The 15,212-nt window shown below is 32.1% G+C and overlaps 1 protein-coding gene across 4 annotated transcripts; it reads left to right on the top strand.

Annotated features, from left to right (window-relative positions):
* Positions 1–218: 218 nt before the first annotated feature.
* Positions 219–15,160, top strand: LOC141447028 (zinc finger CW-type PWWP domain protein 1-like). 4 transcript variants are annotated; one of them, XM_074114170.1, is made up of 10 exons: positions 219–464; positions 9,195–9,272; positions 11,151–11,222; positions 11,517–11,702; positions 12,201–12,300; positions 13,020–13,210; positions 14,083–14,178; positions 14,262–14,409; positions 14,513–14,578; positions 14,873–15,160. In XM_074114170.1, the coding sequence occupies exons 1-10, from the start codon at positions 402–404 to the stop codon at positions 15,028–15,030; spliced, it is 1,158 nt and encodes a 385-aa protein (XP_073970271.1). In that variant the 5' UTR covers positions 219–401; the 3' UTR covers positions 15,031–15,160. The 4 variants fall into 4 exon arrangements, with proteins under 4 accessions (XP_073970271.1, XP_073970273.1, XP_073970274.1 ...); XM_074114172.1 differs by having other exon boundaries at positions 14,827–15,015; XM_074114173.1 differs by having other exon boundaries at positions 14,831–14,989.
* Positions 15,161–15,212: the final 52 nt, after the last annotated feature.

Here is a 15,212-nt window from a genome sequence, read left to right as displayed (position 1 = left end):
TGAACATTTTTTACAATTAAAGGAACAAATTACTACGACTGACTAGCAACTTTAAAAGGATAAAAATAACTTTATGTTAAGTGTTATACTACTTATAAACACTTTTTAAATTATAAGATAGAGTATTTTTCTAACAAATTATTATACTTTTTCATTTAAGACTGCAAGGTGGGTAAATTACGTATTTACAGTACCGCTTTTCGCTCCCAAATTACTCTTTTGCTATATTCTAATAACTAATACGTAACAGAAAAAATCTTGCTTCCCCTTTTCTTGTCACTATCTCTTACGCCTCATAAGCAATTCAAATCAAACCTATTTTGAAGATTAATAAATCTACGTTTTTGTGTTCTACTCTCTTAGATTAGTTATCGCACTTGTATTTGTTTACATTTTGAGTTATGTCTCTAAGAAGAAAATCTTGTAGAGTTTTAAAATTAGAAACCCGAAAAGAATCTAAGCAGGTAATTAATTTGAATTACTTTATTTTAACTTTCACCTGTTGAATTTTCTACTGTGTATTAAAGAGATAATACATGTACATTAGCTTCAAGTCCTAGCCAATTTTCTCAGTTGAAATGGGCTGTCTATAATATTTTAATTTTAATGGACTTAAACGGTGGACATGGTTTTACCAAGTTTAATAGTGATATGTTCTACAGCATCATATTTTTTAAGACGTTTGATGCGTTTTCTTATATATTAAATAAAACAGAACCAATCCGAGAGTTGATCTCAAAAATCTGCTGCTTTTTGTTTTTGGTGTGGAACTTATTAATTAAACATTAGATATTTAAGCTAACTTAATACTGTAGGAATAATGCAGTTTACTTCGGCAATAATGAATTTACTTTTTTGAAATATAATGCTCTGAATAATGTTAAGTGGTTATTTTTATTTGTTTATCTAACTTTTAGCTTTTTATAACAGTTTAATTAATTAAAAAATAACCGAAACATTTAAAAAGTAAAAAGATAATTTGATTGTTAGTGTTTCAATATTATTTTTTGATATCACACATAAATAATGTATACGCACTGCAGATGAACTTATTGCATTGACGATTACACAATTCAGTCACGGGCCAGCTCTTATGAATGAATATACCAATAATTTATGGTAATAGTTTATTTATCGGTTCATAAAATTTAAAAATAGTTTATGAGAATTTTATGTCATTAAGTATTTTGTGAGGTATTATTGGCCACTCAGTAACCTGCTTAGTCACAGGATATTTTCATTACATTGTCCTTCCGACGGATATAGTATGTTAGATAACTTAAAGTTTGCAGGGAATTGAGCAATTAAAAATGGAAAAAAATGCACCTTTTCACTAAAATAAAATGATAAAAATTATTTCTTCTATCTGGAAGGTTTTACCTTCGGCAACTATTTTTAAGTCGAAGAAAATTATAACCATATTTAATTTGTGGACTAGTTATGTTTCAATCAAAATTTTTAATTACTTAAGATTCGCTTCGCTTGGTAGTTATATTTTCAAATGTAATTCACTTCTCCATTTGCAAACCAAAATTAATTTGGACTATTTAATGCTAATTTGAGAAATCTAAAACAATTTTTCTTCTTTAATGGGCATTTTTAGAGCTCCTTGCATGCTAAAATTATTTGTAGTGCATGGTTACTTTTCATATTGTTGTGTACTTATTTTGAACCTATATAATTTCATCTTGTTTCTTTTGAATATATTTAAGCCAGTGCAATATATAGCAATGGCACTTTTCTGAAAAGCATCGACATCCCCTCTCCCAAAAGTGTCTCTAATTGATTTTCCTGGAATAATGTTGCAAATAAAAGTTCTATTATGCTTCCGATTGGTTTACAGTTTTTGACCGTAACTATAATTTCTCGTTCATCTTGTATGAATGAATGAAAATAAATTATTATCCTGGGACTGTTGTTCCCTTAGAATAAATACATGTACAATTAGAGGCCCTATTGGTTTGGCCTACATTTTAAATATTTATAAATAAAAATAAGTATTTACAAAAATGAAAAATTAAAATTAATGAAATAAAAGAATACAATTATAGTTTCGGAGGAAGCTGGGTAGAAAGGAGATAATTGAACAGGAGGGATTTAAAGATAGATAGGGTAGGAGCATGGCGGACAGATGATGGTAAGGAGTTCCAGAGAGAGGTAGCGCGTATTAGGAAGGATTTGGCTAAGAATGAAGTACGGTGTGAGGAAATATAGAGATCAGAGGAACGAGATCTAGTATTGGGAGAATGGATCGAGGATTTGGACTTGAAGAGTTGGAAAATATAAGATGGCCTTTGAGATTAGATGACTTGGAAAAGGAATGAAGCCAAAAAAATACTAGGGAAAAGTCACTTCAACTCATCGTAGCAGCGCGAAATGCGAGAGTCTCTGGGAATGCTGAAAATAAATCTTATGAAGCAGTTCATGGAGGAGCTAGAGCTTAGCTTCGAGATCACCAGAAAGACTGGCCATACACCAAGCAACTATAGTCCAAAATAGGAGGAAAATAAGAGAGGAAACCAGGAGTTGCCGGGTCTTAATTGGTGACAGGAACTATTAAACTGCTTCAGGATGTAGATGGAGCGGCGAGAGATTTGGGAAACATGGTTTTTCAAGATAGGTTTTGGTCAAAAAAGATACCAAGGTTCTTAACAGAGGAACAATATTTTATTGGGATATCATAGAGGAAAAGATTCGGAAGAGCCAATGATTTAAGGAGTGGGTTGGAGCCAATAACAATTGCTTTGGTCTTCTCTGCATTTAGGGTAAGCTTATTTTCTGTGGCCCATGATGTGATATTGAGGTCTTTTTGAAGTTTAAACACAGCTCCATACAGATCCGACGGAGAAAAGGATAGGTAAATCTGAGAATCGTCAGCATAGAGGTACTGAGGATGGGAAATGGAAAGAAGGTCATTGATATAAAAGGAGAAGAGGGTGGGAGATAGAGTAGAACCTTGAGGTACACCAAGTGACAAAGGGAGGAGTGAAGAAGGATTACTATTAAGAGGAACGACGATTTGGGATCTTGGTAAGCTAAATATCAAGTTGAAACTTCCTTCCACAGATTGATTTCATCTTAAGATGGCTACCTCGCTATTGCTTTCAGGAGTAAGGAGAACGTGAAATGCCTTCGCAAACTCAATAACTGGACAAGGAAAATAAAGTCATCTTATTTTGGCTGCTAAGACATGTTCGGTAACACAAGAAATGAGGATTTCAAAATTGGAGGGCCAGCCCTTCGGTGGCATAAGCGATAGGTTCTCCAGGAAGAACTCAAGAAAGAGTAGGAAGCCCCAGCATAGCTAAGCCCCCAGGACTGGAAAACAGACAAAGATCGGCGATTAATTCTTAAGTAAAATAAACTTTCACTTTTCACTCTTTCCTGCAGATTATAGTTTACTACATTTGGTCGAAGATCATCACAACTCTTTTACCGTCTCTCTTGAACACCTACCTTTACATTTATCATTGGCAGTCTAAGTAGTAGAAAAGACCAAGGCACTTAAATTGAAGTGAATATGGATCAGGTGTTTTGGGTTTTGAAAAACAAATTCAAAATGGTTCTTGACGAAAAAGTGCTCTATTTACCTAGATAGTCTCGAATACTATAGCTGAAGAAGAAAGGAGAAAGTGGATATTGAAATTTTGAAATAAATGTTATCTGAAAGGAAATAAATATAAAAAGAATATTTTACAATATTTTTCTTACAATATCCTATGAAATATGAATGGAATAATACATTCAAAGACACTTCATGACGTTGCATACTCATAGCTTTAATTTAATGCAATCGATTGATCGGAAATGTCTTTAATTTATGAGTAACTTTACTTACCACGTAACTTAAAAGGAAGTGCTGGAAATATTGCTTCACAAACTGTTTTTTTTTCATTTTTTTTTAATTTCTCGAAAATTTACTTTTATTTGGTACATTTTCCCCAAAAAGAAGTTCGTCTTCAGGCAACTTTGTGAGTGGGTTGATCTCTAAACTAAATCAATTTTAAAGAATATGCCAAAAGAATGAATTTCTCAAAAGTTTTATTTTTTTATTTTTCTATGATTTTCACGAAAACCACAAAAGCGGAAACTAAATTACTCATACCTGTGGAAATTTATTTATTTAAAGGTTTCGAGAAAGGTCATATTTTGGTTTCTCTCTCAAAGACCGAAATCCCCTTACATTCCTTCTCTGAAACTGTTTGATACTGGTCACAATGAACAACTACACTGTGTTTTATTAAAGAAAAATCCTTTGAGTATTAACCAATCAGGCAGTCCCATTAGCCAGTTATAACCTCCTTACAAATAAAAACTATCAGTACCATAATAAATGGTGATAAGCAAATAAGATACCAACAGTAGGCCGATTTATCACTTTGAGTGAAGAGTTCGTGTTGTTTTTTTAGAAATGGAACAGTGCTTCATCTTTACATTTACAATTTGAAGATAGTCTTTTTTTCTTTATCTTGCGCTGGAAAGATGGTAATTAACAATATTTCTTTGTGGGTAACTATAGCATGATGCTTTTTTGTTCCATTCGCTAATGACTAATACTCCTTCAAATAATGAAAACATTTAAATTCTCGTAGTGTACAAATCAGGATATTTCAGCTTCTGATTCTTGTTAGTTTCCATTGCAGTTCCCCTAGCTTTCCGTTAGTTTTTTTTTTTTGCGTGATGATGGTCATTCATAAATGTTACCAAGAACTTCAACCTTCGTTTGATCGAAGATCGACGACTTCACTTTGCTAGAGGCGGCAAAGGTTTTTTTTTAGCCCCTTTATCTGTCAATTTATTCCCGCGTTACTTTCCATTTACAATGAATCTACTAAAAAGCGATTGGCAATCTTGTTTTACTTCAGATTGTGAGACTCACAACTCATAATTATTGTAATTATGCTGTTTTACTAGGGCTACTTGAAGAATTAATGATAAATTTGCTGGCAGAAATAATACTTCCAATAATAATAATTGTATTTTGACATCTATCTACCTTTAGCTTCAAGAACCGCGTCAAAAATTTATTTTTACTTCCTATTCTTTTTCTCCTCAAGACCGCTAGACTTGGATTGGATCATAAACAAACAATGGTCCGTCTGTATCCATATCAATTTTTGTGAAACAAAAATTTCAAGAACTTCGTTGAAGTTTCCCCCCCTAAATACTATTCCCTGATTATTAGCGTAGAATTTCACGATCTTGTTGAGATCAGTAATTACCAAGTGTAAGACAAAGTGAAAATAGTTTCTAATTAAAACTGTCCGGTAGGACAGTTGTATAAGGGTTGATCATCAAAAACTGCACGAAAAAGCGTAACGTTGAAAAACTCCCAACTTTGACAATTTTTTTCTCTTTTTTTATAAAAGATAAATTCCCAAATTTTCTTTAAAATGTAGGGCAAATCCTCCTTTACAACTGTAATTTTTTTGCAACAACATAGATATAATAGATTTCGAGAAAAAAGTTGCTGAAAATGAGCAAAAACGGCATTTTCAAAAATTGTTGTTGTTCTTGTTGTTGTTACCTTTTTTGTAATAAACAACGTAGCGCCTAAACGCGTGAACCGATTTTCATGAATGAGGTGTCATTCGATTCGGAATTTTATGTAGATGTGCCTTTTGGGGGTCTCGACGCTGTACATCGAATGGGAGAGGAGTTAGCCCCCTTTATGTAAGGCCCCCTCCAAAATTATTATTTCTAATTTCTCTGTAAATCGAGACCCCCAAAAGGCACATCTACATAAAATTCCGAATCGAATGACACCTCATTTATGAAAATCGGTTCACGCGTTTAGGCGCTACGCAGTTTACAAAAAAGGTATTTCTTTCTCTGTAAATCTTGGCCCGATTTTGATAAAATTTGGTAGGATCATAGGGTTATGGCTTCCCTACGTAACATTAAAACGACATTCTGCTCTTACACTTGTTAAGAGGAAGTATAGCAATCGTTTCAAATTATCGAGACGTGAACCGATTTTCATGAATGAAGTGTCATTCGAATCGAAATTTTGTTCAGACTTGTATTTTAAAAGTCTCGACGCTATGCCTCATAAGGAGGGGAGTTTGCCCCACCCAAATAATAGACAGAAAAATCTATCCAAAAGGTACAAAAATCTCCTTAACAAAAACTTACAGTTTAAAATGTTAAGTATAAGGGTTGATTAAACGCCAAAATGCACACAAATCAGCAGGTAACCAACATTTCATTCATACTTCATTGATATTATTTAAGTAATTTTACTGCATTAACTTTTTATTAAATTTTTTAGAATTTATTAGATGTCGCAGACCCTTATGCTGGCCATTTCATTCATTATAAGTTTTTTGATATAATAATAAAAGGTGAGTAATATCAACATAATTAGTTATAAAAATTTAAGTAATTTTACTGCATTAACTTTTCCTTCACATTTTTAGAATTTATTAGATGTCACAGATTATGAATGAACTGGCCAGCATAAGGGTCTGTGACATCTAATAAATTCTAAAAAATTTAATAAAAAGTTAATGCAGTAAAATTACTTAAATAATATCAATGAAGTATGAATGAAATGTTGGTTACCTGCTGATTTGTGTGCATTTTGGCGTTTAATCAACCCTTATACTTAACATTTTAAACTGTAAGTTTTTGTTAAGGAGATTAGAGATAATTAGAGTAGAAACTTATTCCTCAGGCTTAAATTTAATCTTTATAAAAATTAGGTATATAAAAGAGAGTGAAAGAGAAAATATTAATTTGGTTGTTTCTGCTCCCTCCATTAATTAGCCAAATGGAATAACAACATTAATTAATTTTGCTTCTTTTTTTTATCAAATGAAAGAGAGAGATAGAAAAAATATTAGCAGCCTTTACTTCTGGAAATGTTTTAATAGAAATAAAATATCAAGCTCGAGGAATGTAATCAATAAAGGGAAGAAATATTATTGCCAATTTCAGTATTAATTTTTTTTTATTATTTGTTGCCAAGCTTTTGACCTGGAGACTAAGTCATCCTAAACGGGCTTATGCTTTGTAGACATACTTTTAAACAGAGTACCTAATTACAGGGGATCCTATGTTTGAGTTTCTGTTGTAAATAGGCTTCTTTGCCATAGCACCTGTTTTGACCAAATTTGGTACACTCTTATTTAGCGTGATATCCAGAAAAACACTTAGTAAATTTTGTTTTCAAAGAGTGCTCAAAATTGATCCAATTATTTGAAAAAGAAATATTATATTAAAACACTAACATAATCTAAATTTTGTGTAAAATAACGGTCTGTAAAGAAACTCCCAAGGGTGCAGGTTTTAAAACCCTTATCCTAAAGAAATAAAAACTTGTTTAATTAAAAAAAAATATTTCTTTTTATACACCCCCTTGACATGTGGACACTTATTTTAGTCATTCCTAATACAACTATCCAACTAAAAAGTTGTAAAACTTTGAAGGAATTTCAGATCTTTTTTTCTATCTTCTTCTTCTAAAATTTATGATAATTATCCTAACGAGAATTATATTTAAAGTTGTAACAAAACGAGAAATTGCTACAACGACATATTATGTTGGTGGAAACTTAGAGGAAAAAGAAAAACATGGACGTCCTTGCAGGAAAAATAGACATGACCCTGAAGAGATGGGTTTCAAGGTAAATTAGTGAATGAAGCATCGTATTGGAAGATACTCCAGGCCTGGAGGAATGAATGTTCGAGTATTTTCAGTCCCTTTATCTTCATTTTTTCAGGAGGTCAATTTATAACTATTAGGGGACATCACTAATTCTTCCTAGCACTGAAGGTTTTTGCTCTAATAGGGTGTGGAGAATGTTTTTATTCTTAATCACGATTTTAGCAGCAGTTGTAACCTAGAAATCTCGCAACTACTTATCCAAAAGTTCATTTCCAATGGCCTTGTTTGCCACCCAACTGCCACAAGTATAATATTAAAGTTGATATAGATGGGTTTGGTAAATAAAGTGTTTATATATTAGATATAGTGGTTGTAGATCCACTAATGTCTAAGACATCTTTTGTGGTTCTCTAGTGTGTATTTGATTGTACGTGGTGTGTTTAGGCTCTGGAAGGTGTCTGTTCTCTCGGGTTGGATTTGCCGAGAGAGCTAATCCCAAGTTGCTCTCATCAATTTTCTCGTTGCTCTTATATGCTACAAGTACAGTAGAGTCTCGGTTATCCGTCATGACCGGGACCGGACACGTGACGGATAGTCGAATAGACGGATAATGGAAAAAAAACAGGAAAATTTCCAGATTCTTTTGTTTAACGTGTATAAGACTTTGTATTAACTGGTATACATATTTTATACGTTTATACGCTTAAGCCTTAAAGGTCAGCTATCTTTCATTATTCAATTCATTCTGTTGTGTATTAAAATTAATGAATACAATGTCTGCGACATCTAATCGGTTTTGTGGGCGGTTTGGTTTGTGGTTGATCTTTTTAGGAAAAAAACCCACAAACTGTCGAATGATGGACACGAGTATGTACCTAAAAGACAAAGGAAAAAATCTCAAAAGAAAATATTCACACTCTGCGTTGAACGGGGTTATGACCCCGTTTTTTAATTTTTAAATACTGAGGACAGTGACAGTTAATTGGAATAGACGGATAAAAGGGTGACGGATAACCGAGACTCCACTGTACTGGGAAGTATTATTATTATTATTATTTATTGCGCATCAACATCTGAGGTTATTGGCGCCCAGAAATTTTTCCAATGCACTGCCAGCCTCCGTACAGTGTTCTCTCTTTACAGACTACACTGTCCATCACCGGACAGTGAGCTGTAAGAAGCTCCTAGGAAGAGAAAATCTAAGGGGTCAGCAGCTGGATTCGAACCCGGGACCTCCCTGTGGGAATCCAATACGCTAACCGCGTAGCTAATCCCTTCCCTCAAAAAGTATCATTAATAAATTTGTTCTTGTTGCAAAGCTGGGAAGCCCGTGAGGGAAACAAATCCTGGATATAGTGGTTACTCAGAATCAGGTACCTCAGAATCAAATAAATACCTTGTTTATGCTAGTTGTAATAAATACTCTCCTCAAGTTAACAAAATAAAGGTGGTATCACATTAAAAAACAGTAACAAAATTAAGGGCCAAGCGCATGAATACAAAAACAATATGTAATAATAATAATAATAATAAACTTAGGAACAATTATTAAAAATAATAATAGATTAATACTTACTTTGCCCAGGACAGTCCACAATGGGGAAGTTACGTTGTTCGGAAAGAAAAAATCAAGAGACGACATTCATCTAACCCAGTTGAAAATGTAAGTACTTATCCAGCATTGACTGGAAATCAAGGATTATAAAACGTAATGTTATAGCTGTTGGGGGCAGAATTCAATCGTTTCACTACTCACATTGAAAAATGTGACAATTGAAGGACATTTCAAACAGTCTTTGGTGATAATTATTAATAAAAACATTTGACCCGAAATTCAAAGTGGCTAGAGAAGGTTTTTTTGTTGTTTAATTACCCGATGTTGAATGCAGTCGATATGAGCGAAGCAAGAACGTTTTGTGAAAAACTCAAGGGATGTTCTGATAGAAATCATACCCATATCTCCTGTTCTGAAGGATGCATCTTTCAATCGTCTTCAAGTTTCTAACAAACTAGATCTTAATCTAGAATTGTCAACATTTTTTAGGTTGTTGTTTTACAACACTGTTGATATTAAATAAAACTATTTACCTATGTGACACTGATACAGTGCAGTTAAATGTGTAGTCATTTTCTTCAGGGTTAATGAGTTTTGTTTGAAATAAGGTATAACTAAATACCTCATATAAAGGTACAGTCGAACCTCTCAATAACGGACACTGGCGGGGGAAAGCAAAGGTGGCCGCTGTTTGGGAGGTGGCCGTTAGAAGGAGGTAGGCAAGTTTCATAATGAAAAAATACGGGTTTTTTTTTCCAAACATCTATTTAAAAATTGTTTATTATTAATAGATTTAAAAACGTGCATAATTGCATAATTATTTAGCTATATGATATGCATCAATTTTTTTTAATTATCCAAAAAATGTATCAAAAAACTACATATTATTTACTTATTCAATAATTTTTAAAACAATTTTTATAATAACCATCACATTTATTCTTAACAATAATAATTTATGGTAAAATTATCATCATTCTACCAACTATTATTAGAAAAATAGAACAAACCTTTCGGCAGGTTGACGATGGCTCGATTTGGTTTTTGCAAAATCTTCCAACACATTTATTTTCTCTTCTAAAGTTAACCACTTTTGTTTGAGAGACACACAGGAAAAAATAATATTGTACGTCCAAAGTAATATTGAAAAATGATTAAAATGGTACAAGATGTGTGAGAGCTTATATAAAAAACTTTTGAAAAAAAACAGAAAAAAAGAAAAACTTGAGAGGGGATAATTATTTTGATCACCGCGTCAAACGAACTTGTAATAATAAGGTGGTCGTTGGTGGGAGGTGAAACATTTAATCTGTTCCCCAAAATCAATGTCCGCGGTCGCTAAGTAGAGTGTCCGTTAGACGGAGGTTCTTTTATATAGAAAGTGTATAGGGGTAAAACGGGGAGATCCAAAAACTGTCCGTAAATGGAGGTGGTCGCTAGTGAGAGTGTCCTTTATGGGAGGTTTGACTGTATATAAATACCTTGATAACGCACTTTTTTATAGTTTGTATTTTTGAAAAAATGATTTGTTGTCTTAAAATCTACGGCTAAATATTTTTTTATTTTTTATTTTTTTTTTTTTATGATTTAAGGCGCGTCAACATCTAAGGTTATTGACATCCGGAGCTTTTTTCAGTGCACTGCCGGCCTCCGGACAGTGTTCTCTCGTTACAGACCACACTGTCCATCACCGGAAATTGAGCTGTAAGAAGCTCCTAGGAAGAGAAAATCTAAGGGTCAGCAGCTGGATTCGAACCCGGGACCTCCGCGTGGGAGTCCAGTATGCTAACCTCATAGCTAATCCCTTCCCTACGGCTAAATATTGTTTGTTCTAAATGTTTACATCAGTTATGGTTTACATCGAAGGAAGATCAATCGCTTATCCTGGTCACTGATGTAGTCTTGAGGACTGATGGATACAATTTTTATATGCCTTTAAAATAAAATTTAAAAAAATAATGTTTTTTACGAAATATATGGATGTAGGTACCTCTTTGGGGAAGCCATGTTGTACAAGAAGCTTCTTCAGATGTATCGTTGGTATCACCGACCAGTTCAGTAAGTGAATTAGTCTATATTTTGTATTTGCCTATTGTAATACCTAAAATTACATGATGGTTCATGCTTCTTCCCCTAGCTAGACTTATTGCGGACAAACTCATTTTTTAACAAGGAAAGCGTCAGTAGTTTCGCCGTTTCTAGAAAGTAACCTTAACGTACTCATTAAAGATCCTTTCTTGGTTAGTTAAATAGTAATCATCAACAGACCCAATTTAAAAGTAGGAGCTTAGGAATGTAGATTAGGGGAATACATTAGTATTATTCATTTAATTTTTTTTATTTGCTGGACAGGAGGATGAAGAACCCGTTTGTAGCAAGACATCTACAAATAGAAAAAGAAGAAATAAAGCCTCAGAGATAAGAGCACGCCAAAGTGTAATACATGCCCAGTTACCAAAGAATTTTAGAGCTCCGAGGGAGCTGACACAAAGAGAACAGTTATTATGGTTACAAAGAAACAGAACTATTTTATATTGGGTTCGTATCTGTCTTTATTCAGTTTTTATTAGTAATTGTCAAAATATGACTCATCCTCAAAAATAGTGAGATATTTAACAACAAATATTATTTTAATATTTTTTGATTGATTTCTTATTGAAATTAATTAATAATTATTGCAGTTAATTACAGAACTACTGGAGATTTCTCCGAAGAAATTAGCATACCATTCATTGAAAAAAGATAAAATTATTAAAAATATGATATTTTCTGACGAACAATGAAACATTTGTTTCATTATTACCAGGAAATTCTGACAGCTGCCTTACAGTTCAATTGTTTACCTTGTTTTCTCAACATTTTTAAATGCAATACTCTTCAAACGTATCCTCCATATCAGTTTCATTGATTAAATCTCTGGTCTACCGCAAGGGGAAGTAAAATTAAATCAACTGCTCCAATAATCCCTAATGTTTTCAGCTAAATATTTATTGTAGGTTAATATACATTAACCCATATCTATTTAAACTTGTGTAGGTGAAATGCAGTAATAAGCAGTGCCATAAATGGAGATTACTAAAATATATTGTAGATCCAAATGATATTGCTGACGAATGGGTGTGCAGTATGAATCAAGGTGAGAATATTTAAAACTTATGTTCTACAATTAAAGTAACTTGTCTCCAAATTTAATGATACTTTTGAAGGATGAAGCTTTTTTCATCCTTTCAGTTCTGTTTTTTTTAAATATTGTAATATTGTATAGTCCTCCAAATTTATAGGACAAACTTATTTTTTTTGTAATTATTGCCATAAGTACCGTTTTAAAAATAATAATAATAACTTACTTCATTTGATTGAAACTGATTAAAAGCTTTTTTTTTAACTTTTTAGCTCGTACTGTGTATCATTAAATTAGTTTTTCCAAGGGTGTTTATAAAAAAAGTTTATAGCAAAAATCATTTGTTTACTTCATTTGTTAATAATATGCAATTATTTGCAATCATTTGTTGAATAATTATGCAATTTCTATAACCTCTCTTTGATTGATTTTCAATTACATTATTAAATCAGCTACTTAAAAGTTTAAATTTTATTCTAGACGATTAATTATTTTTTTCAAAATAAGAAACTCACTTGGAACTTTGCAAATACTTGTAAAAAAAAAAAAAGAGTTGATAGAAAAGAGACAGTTAAAGATCCTGGTACAATTCGTTTTCAATCTTCTTGAAAATGTGGGCTCTCCTATGCAACAGAGTAGCTGAATAAAGTGTAGGAAAGACTAAGAAAAAGTTGTCCAATTTAGTTTATTAATGGTGTGTAAACATTTCAAATGTCGAATTCTCTGTATTTCAGATGAAGAGCACAATACATGTGGTTCTCCACAAATTCAGCCATTTTGTTTACGAGAATTAATAGATATCAGATACAATATAGGCTCAATAGTAATGGCCAAATTGCCAGGTTATCCATGGTGGCCAGCTATGATCGATGATGATCCGGAATTTGGAAAGTTCTATTGGTTGAATGCGCAAGAAACGAAAACAGTAAGTCATTTTATTATTATTATCATCATTATTTTACTTCTTCTCTAGTATAGTGAAGTACAAGTTTGTAGATTGTGGTCCAAATTCTCAAGAGATTATACTTTGATGATGGACAGAAACTTGCATCACTGAATCGTCCAGACTATGCAAGCTATGATTGATAAAGTATGTGCTGATTTTACTTTAGCATTGCGGATCCAACCACTTATTTAATAACTTAAATTCTTTCTTTAGTTTATTTATCATTTTGCTCAATCAAACTTCTTTTGCTATTATCTTATAGTCCTTGCACTGTTTCAAATTTCAGATAACTATTCTTCTGGGTAATCTCCATTTATCCGCCAAAAAAAAGTAAAAAATAACTAATTATTTTCTAGGCTATATCAAAAAAACTTCATTATGCATGGTTATTTTTATAATTGAACTGGAACAGAGTTGAACTACCAGCTCCATTCTCGAAGTTATCCATTAAAAATCCTTGTTGTTAACATTTAATTTCTGCGCATTTAGAGATCAAATTTGACAAATCGTTCTTTCTAAAAATTGAGCTATTTCTCTTATTGAAATTTGGCAACACACACATCAGGTTACCGTTAGCTGTAAGATCTGTGAACTCGGCCATGGCACCGAATTTGTTTAACAACAGTGCAACAACCATTAGACAGCATAGTAATCAGTTATTTTTTTTGTTTATTGGTCAAACCAATAACATTGATTTCAACTATTAAGAGATATTAAATTTTGTTAAAACTGCACACTTTTTATTTTTATACCTTTAAAAACTATACCCATTATTTTTAATTGCCGAAGACCTATGAACACATAAGTAGATTAAAACACTAATTTTTTTTTCATTTATTGCTATTTTTCAGGAATATTATCATGTTATTTTCTTTGATAAAGAGATCGAAAGATACTGGCAAAAAATTGAGGCAGTTTTACCATTTAACGAAATCACCATATCAATGGTAATAGATTTATTTATTTAAACTTGAACAAGTACATATTGGTAAGCTAATTTTCAAAACTGCTTTTTCTGTTTTTCGTGAAGTACGATACATTAAAAAAACAGTATAAAAAAAGATTAACAGAAAATATTGCATTGGCAAAATCAGCATTAAAAATGGATATTGCTGAAAGATTGGAAAAATTCAGCTTTGTAAGCAATTTCCTAGGTCCTATTTATAGTTACAAGCACAGTAAGTTGTTAAAATTAACCCAGAAGTAAAAAAAATTCTTTGTTTTTTGTTTATATTCTTTTTCTGCATTTTTTTTGTCATATTGGTTTATAAACATTTTTAGATATAGCAGACTTTATAAAAGCAAAAAATTTACCTCCATATTGCGATACAGACGATGAAGGAGAAGGTATTTATATAATTTGTGTTCCTTACTTGATATAGTGTCAGTCTCGTTGTCAGATTTTCTTTTGTACGAGCAAAAATATTGAAAATTTTCTTCAGTCAAACTTCTACTACTGTTTTGCAAGCGTACATCCTTTTACTTGTAGCGCCTTCCTTTATTTATACTAAGAAACCCTTGATGTGGGATTATTTGCTTCAATATAGTGTGATTGAAAACATTTTTTAAGTGTTATTAACTAGATCTTGTTTTAGCTAGCTTCATTAACAGAAAGAATTATGGATTAATGAATTCTTGCAGAAGAAGTTGAAGTAGAGAAGAATCAAATTTCTTTGCAAGTGAAAGATAAGAATGATTCAGTGGATTTAATCACATTTATCAGTGAATCAAGTTCAGATTCTGAAGAAACAAGTTCAGATTCTGAAGAACCAAGTTCAGATTCTGAAGAACCAAGTTAAGATTTTTGAAGACACAAGTTCGGATTTTTGAAGTACATATATTCGAAAATGTTTATCATTAAAACATCTTAATTTTTTGTAAGTTATGTATACATTTTTAAATAAAGTTTTTTATGAAATATAACAGTAATCATGTTGTAAGTTTTGTTCTTTAAGTTAAGTTTAAAACTACATCGTTCCTT

The sequence above is a fragment of the Rhodnius prolixus genome, unplaced genomic scaffold (assembly GCF_049639745.1).
Source record: "Rhodnius prolixus isolate KJV_2025 unplaced genomic scaffold, Rpr scaffold_7, whole genome shotgun sequence".
Taxonomy (NCBI): Eukaryota; Metazoa; Arthropoda; class Insecta; order Hemiptera; family Reduviidae; genus Rhodnius; species Rhodnius prolixus.
This window is presented reverse-complemented; position numbering and strand designations above follow the sequence as displayed.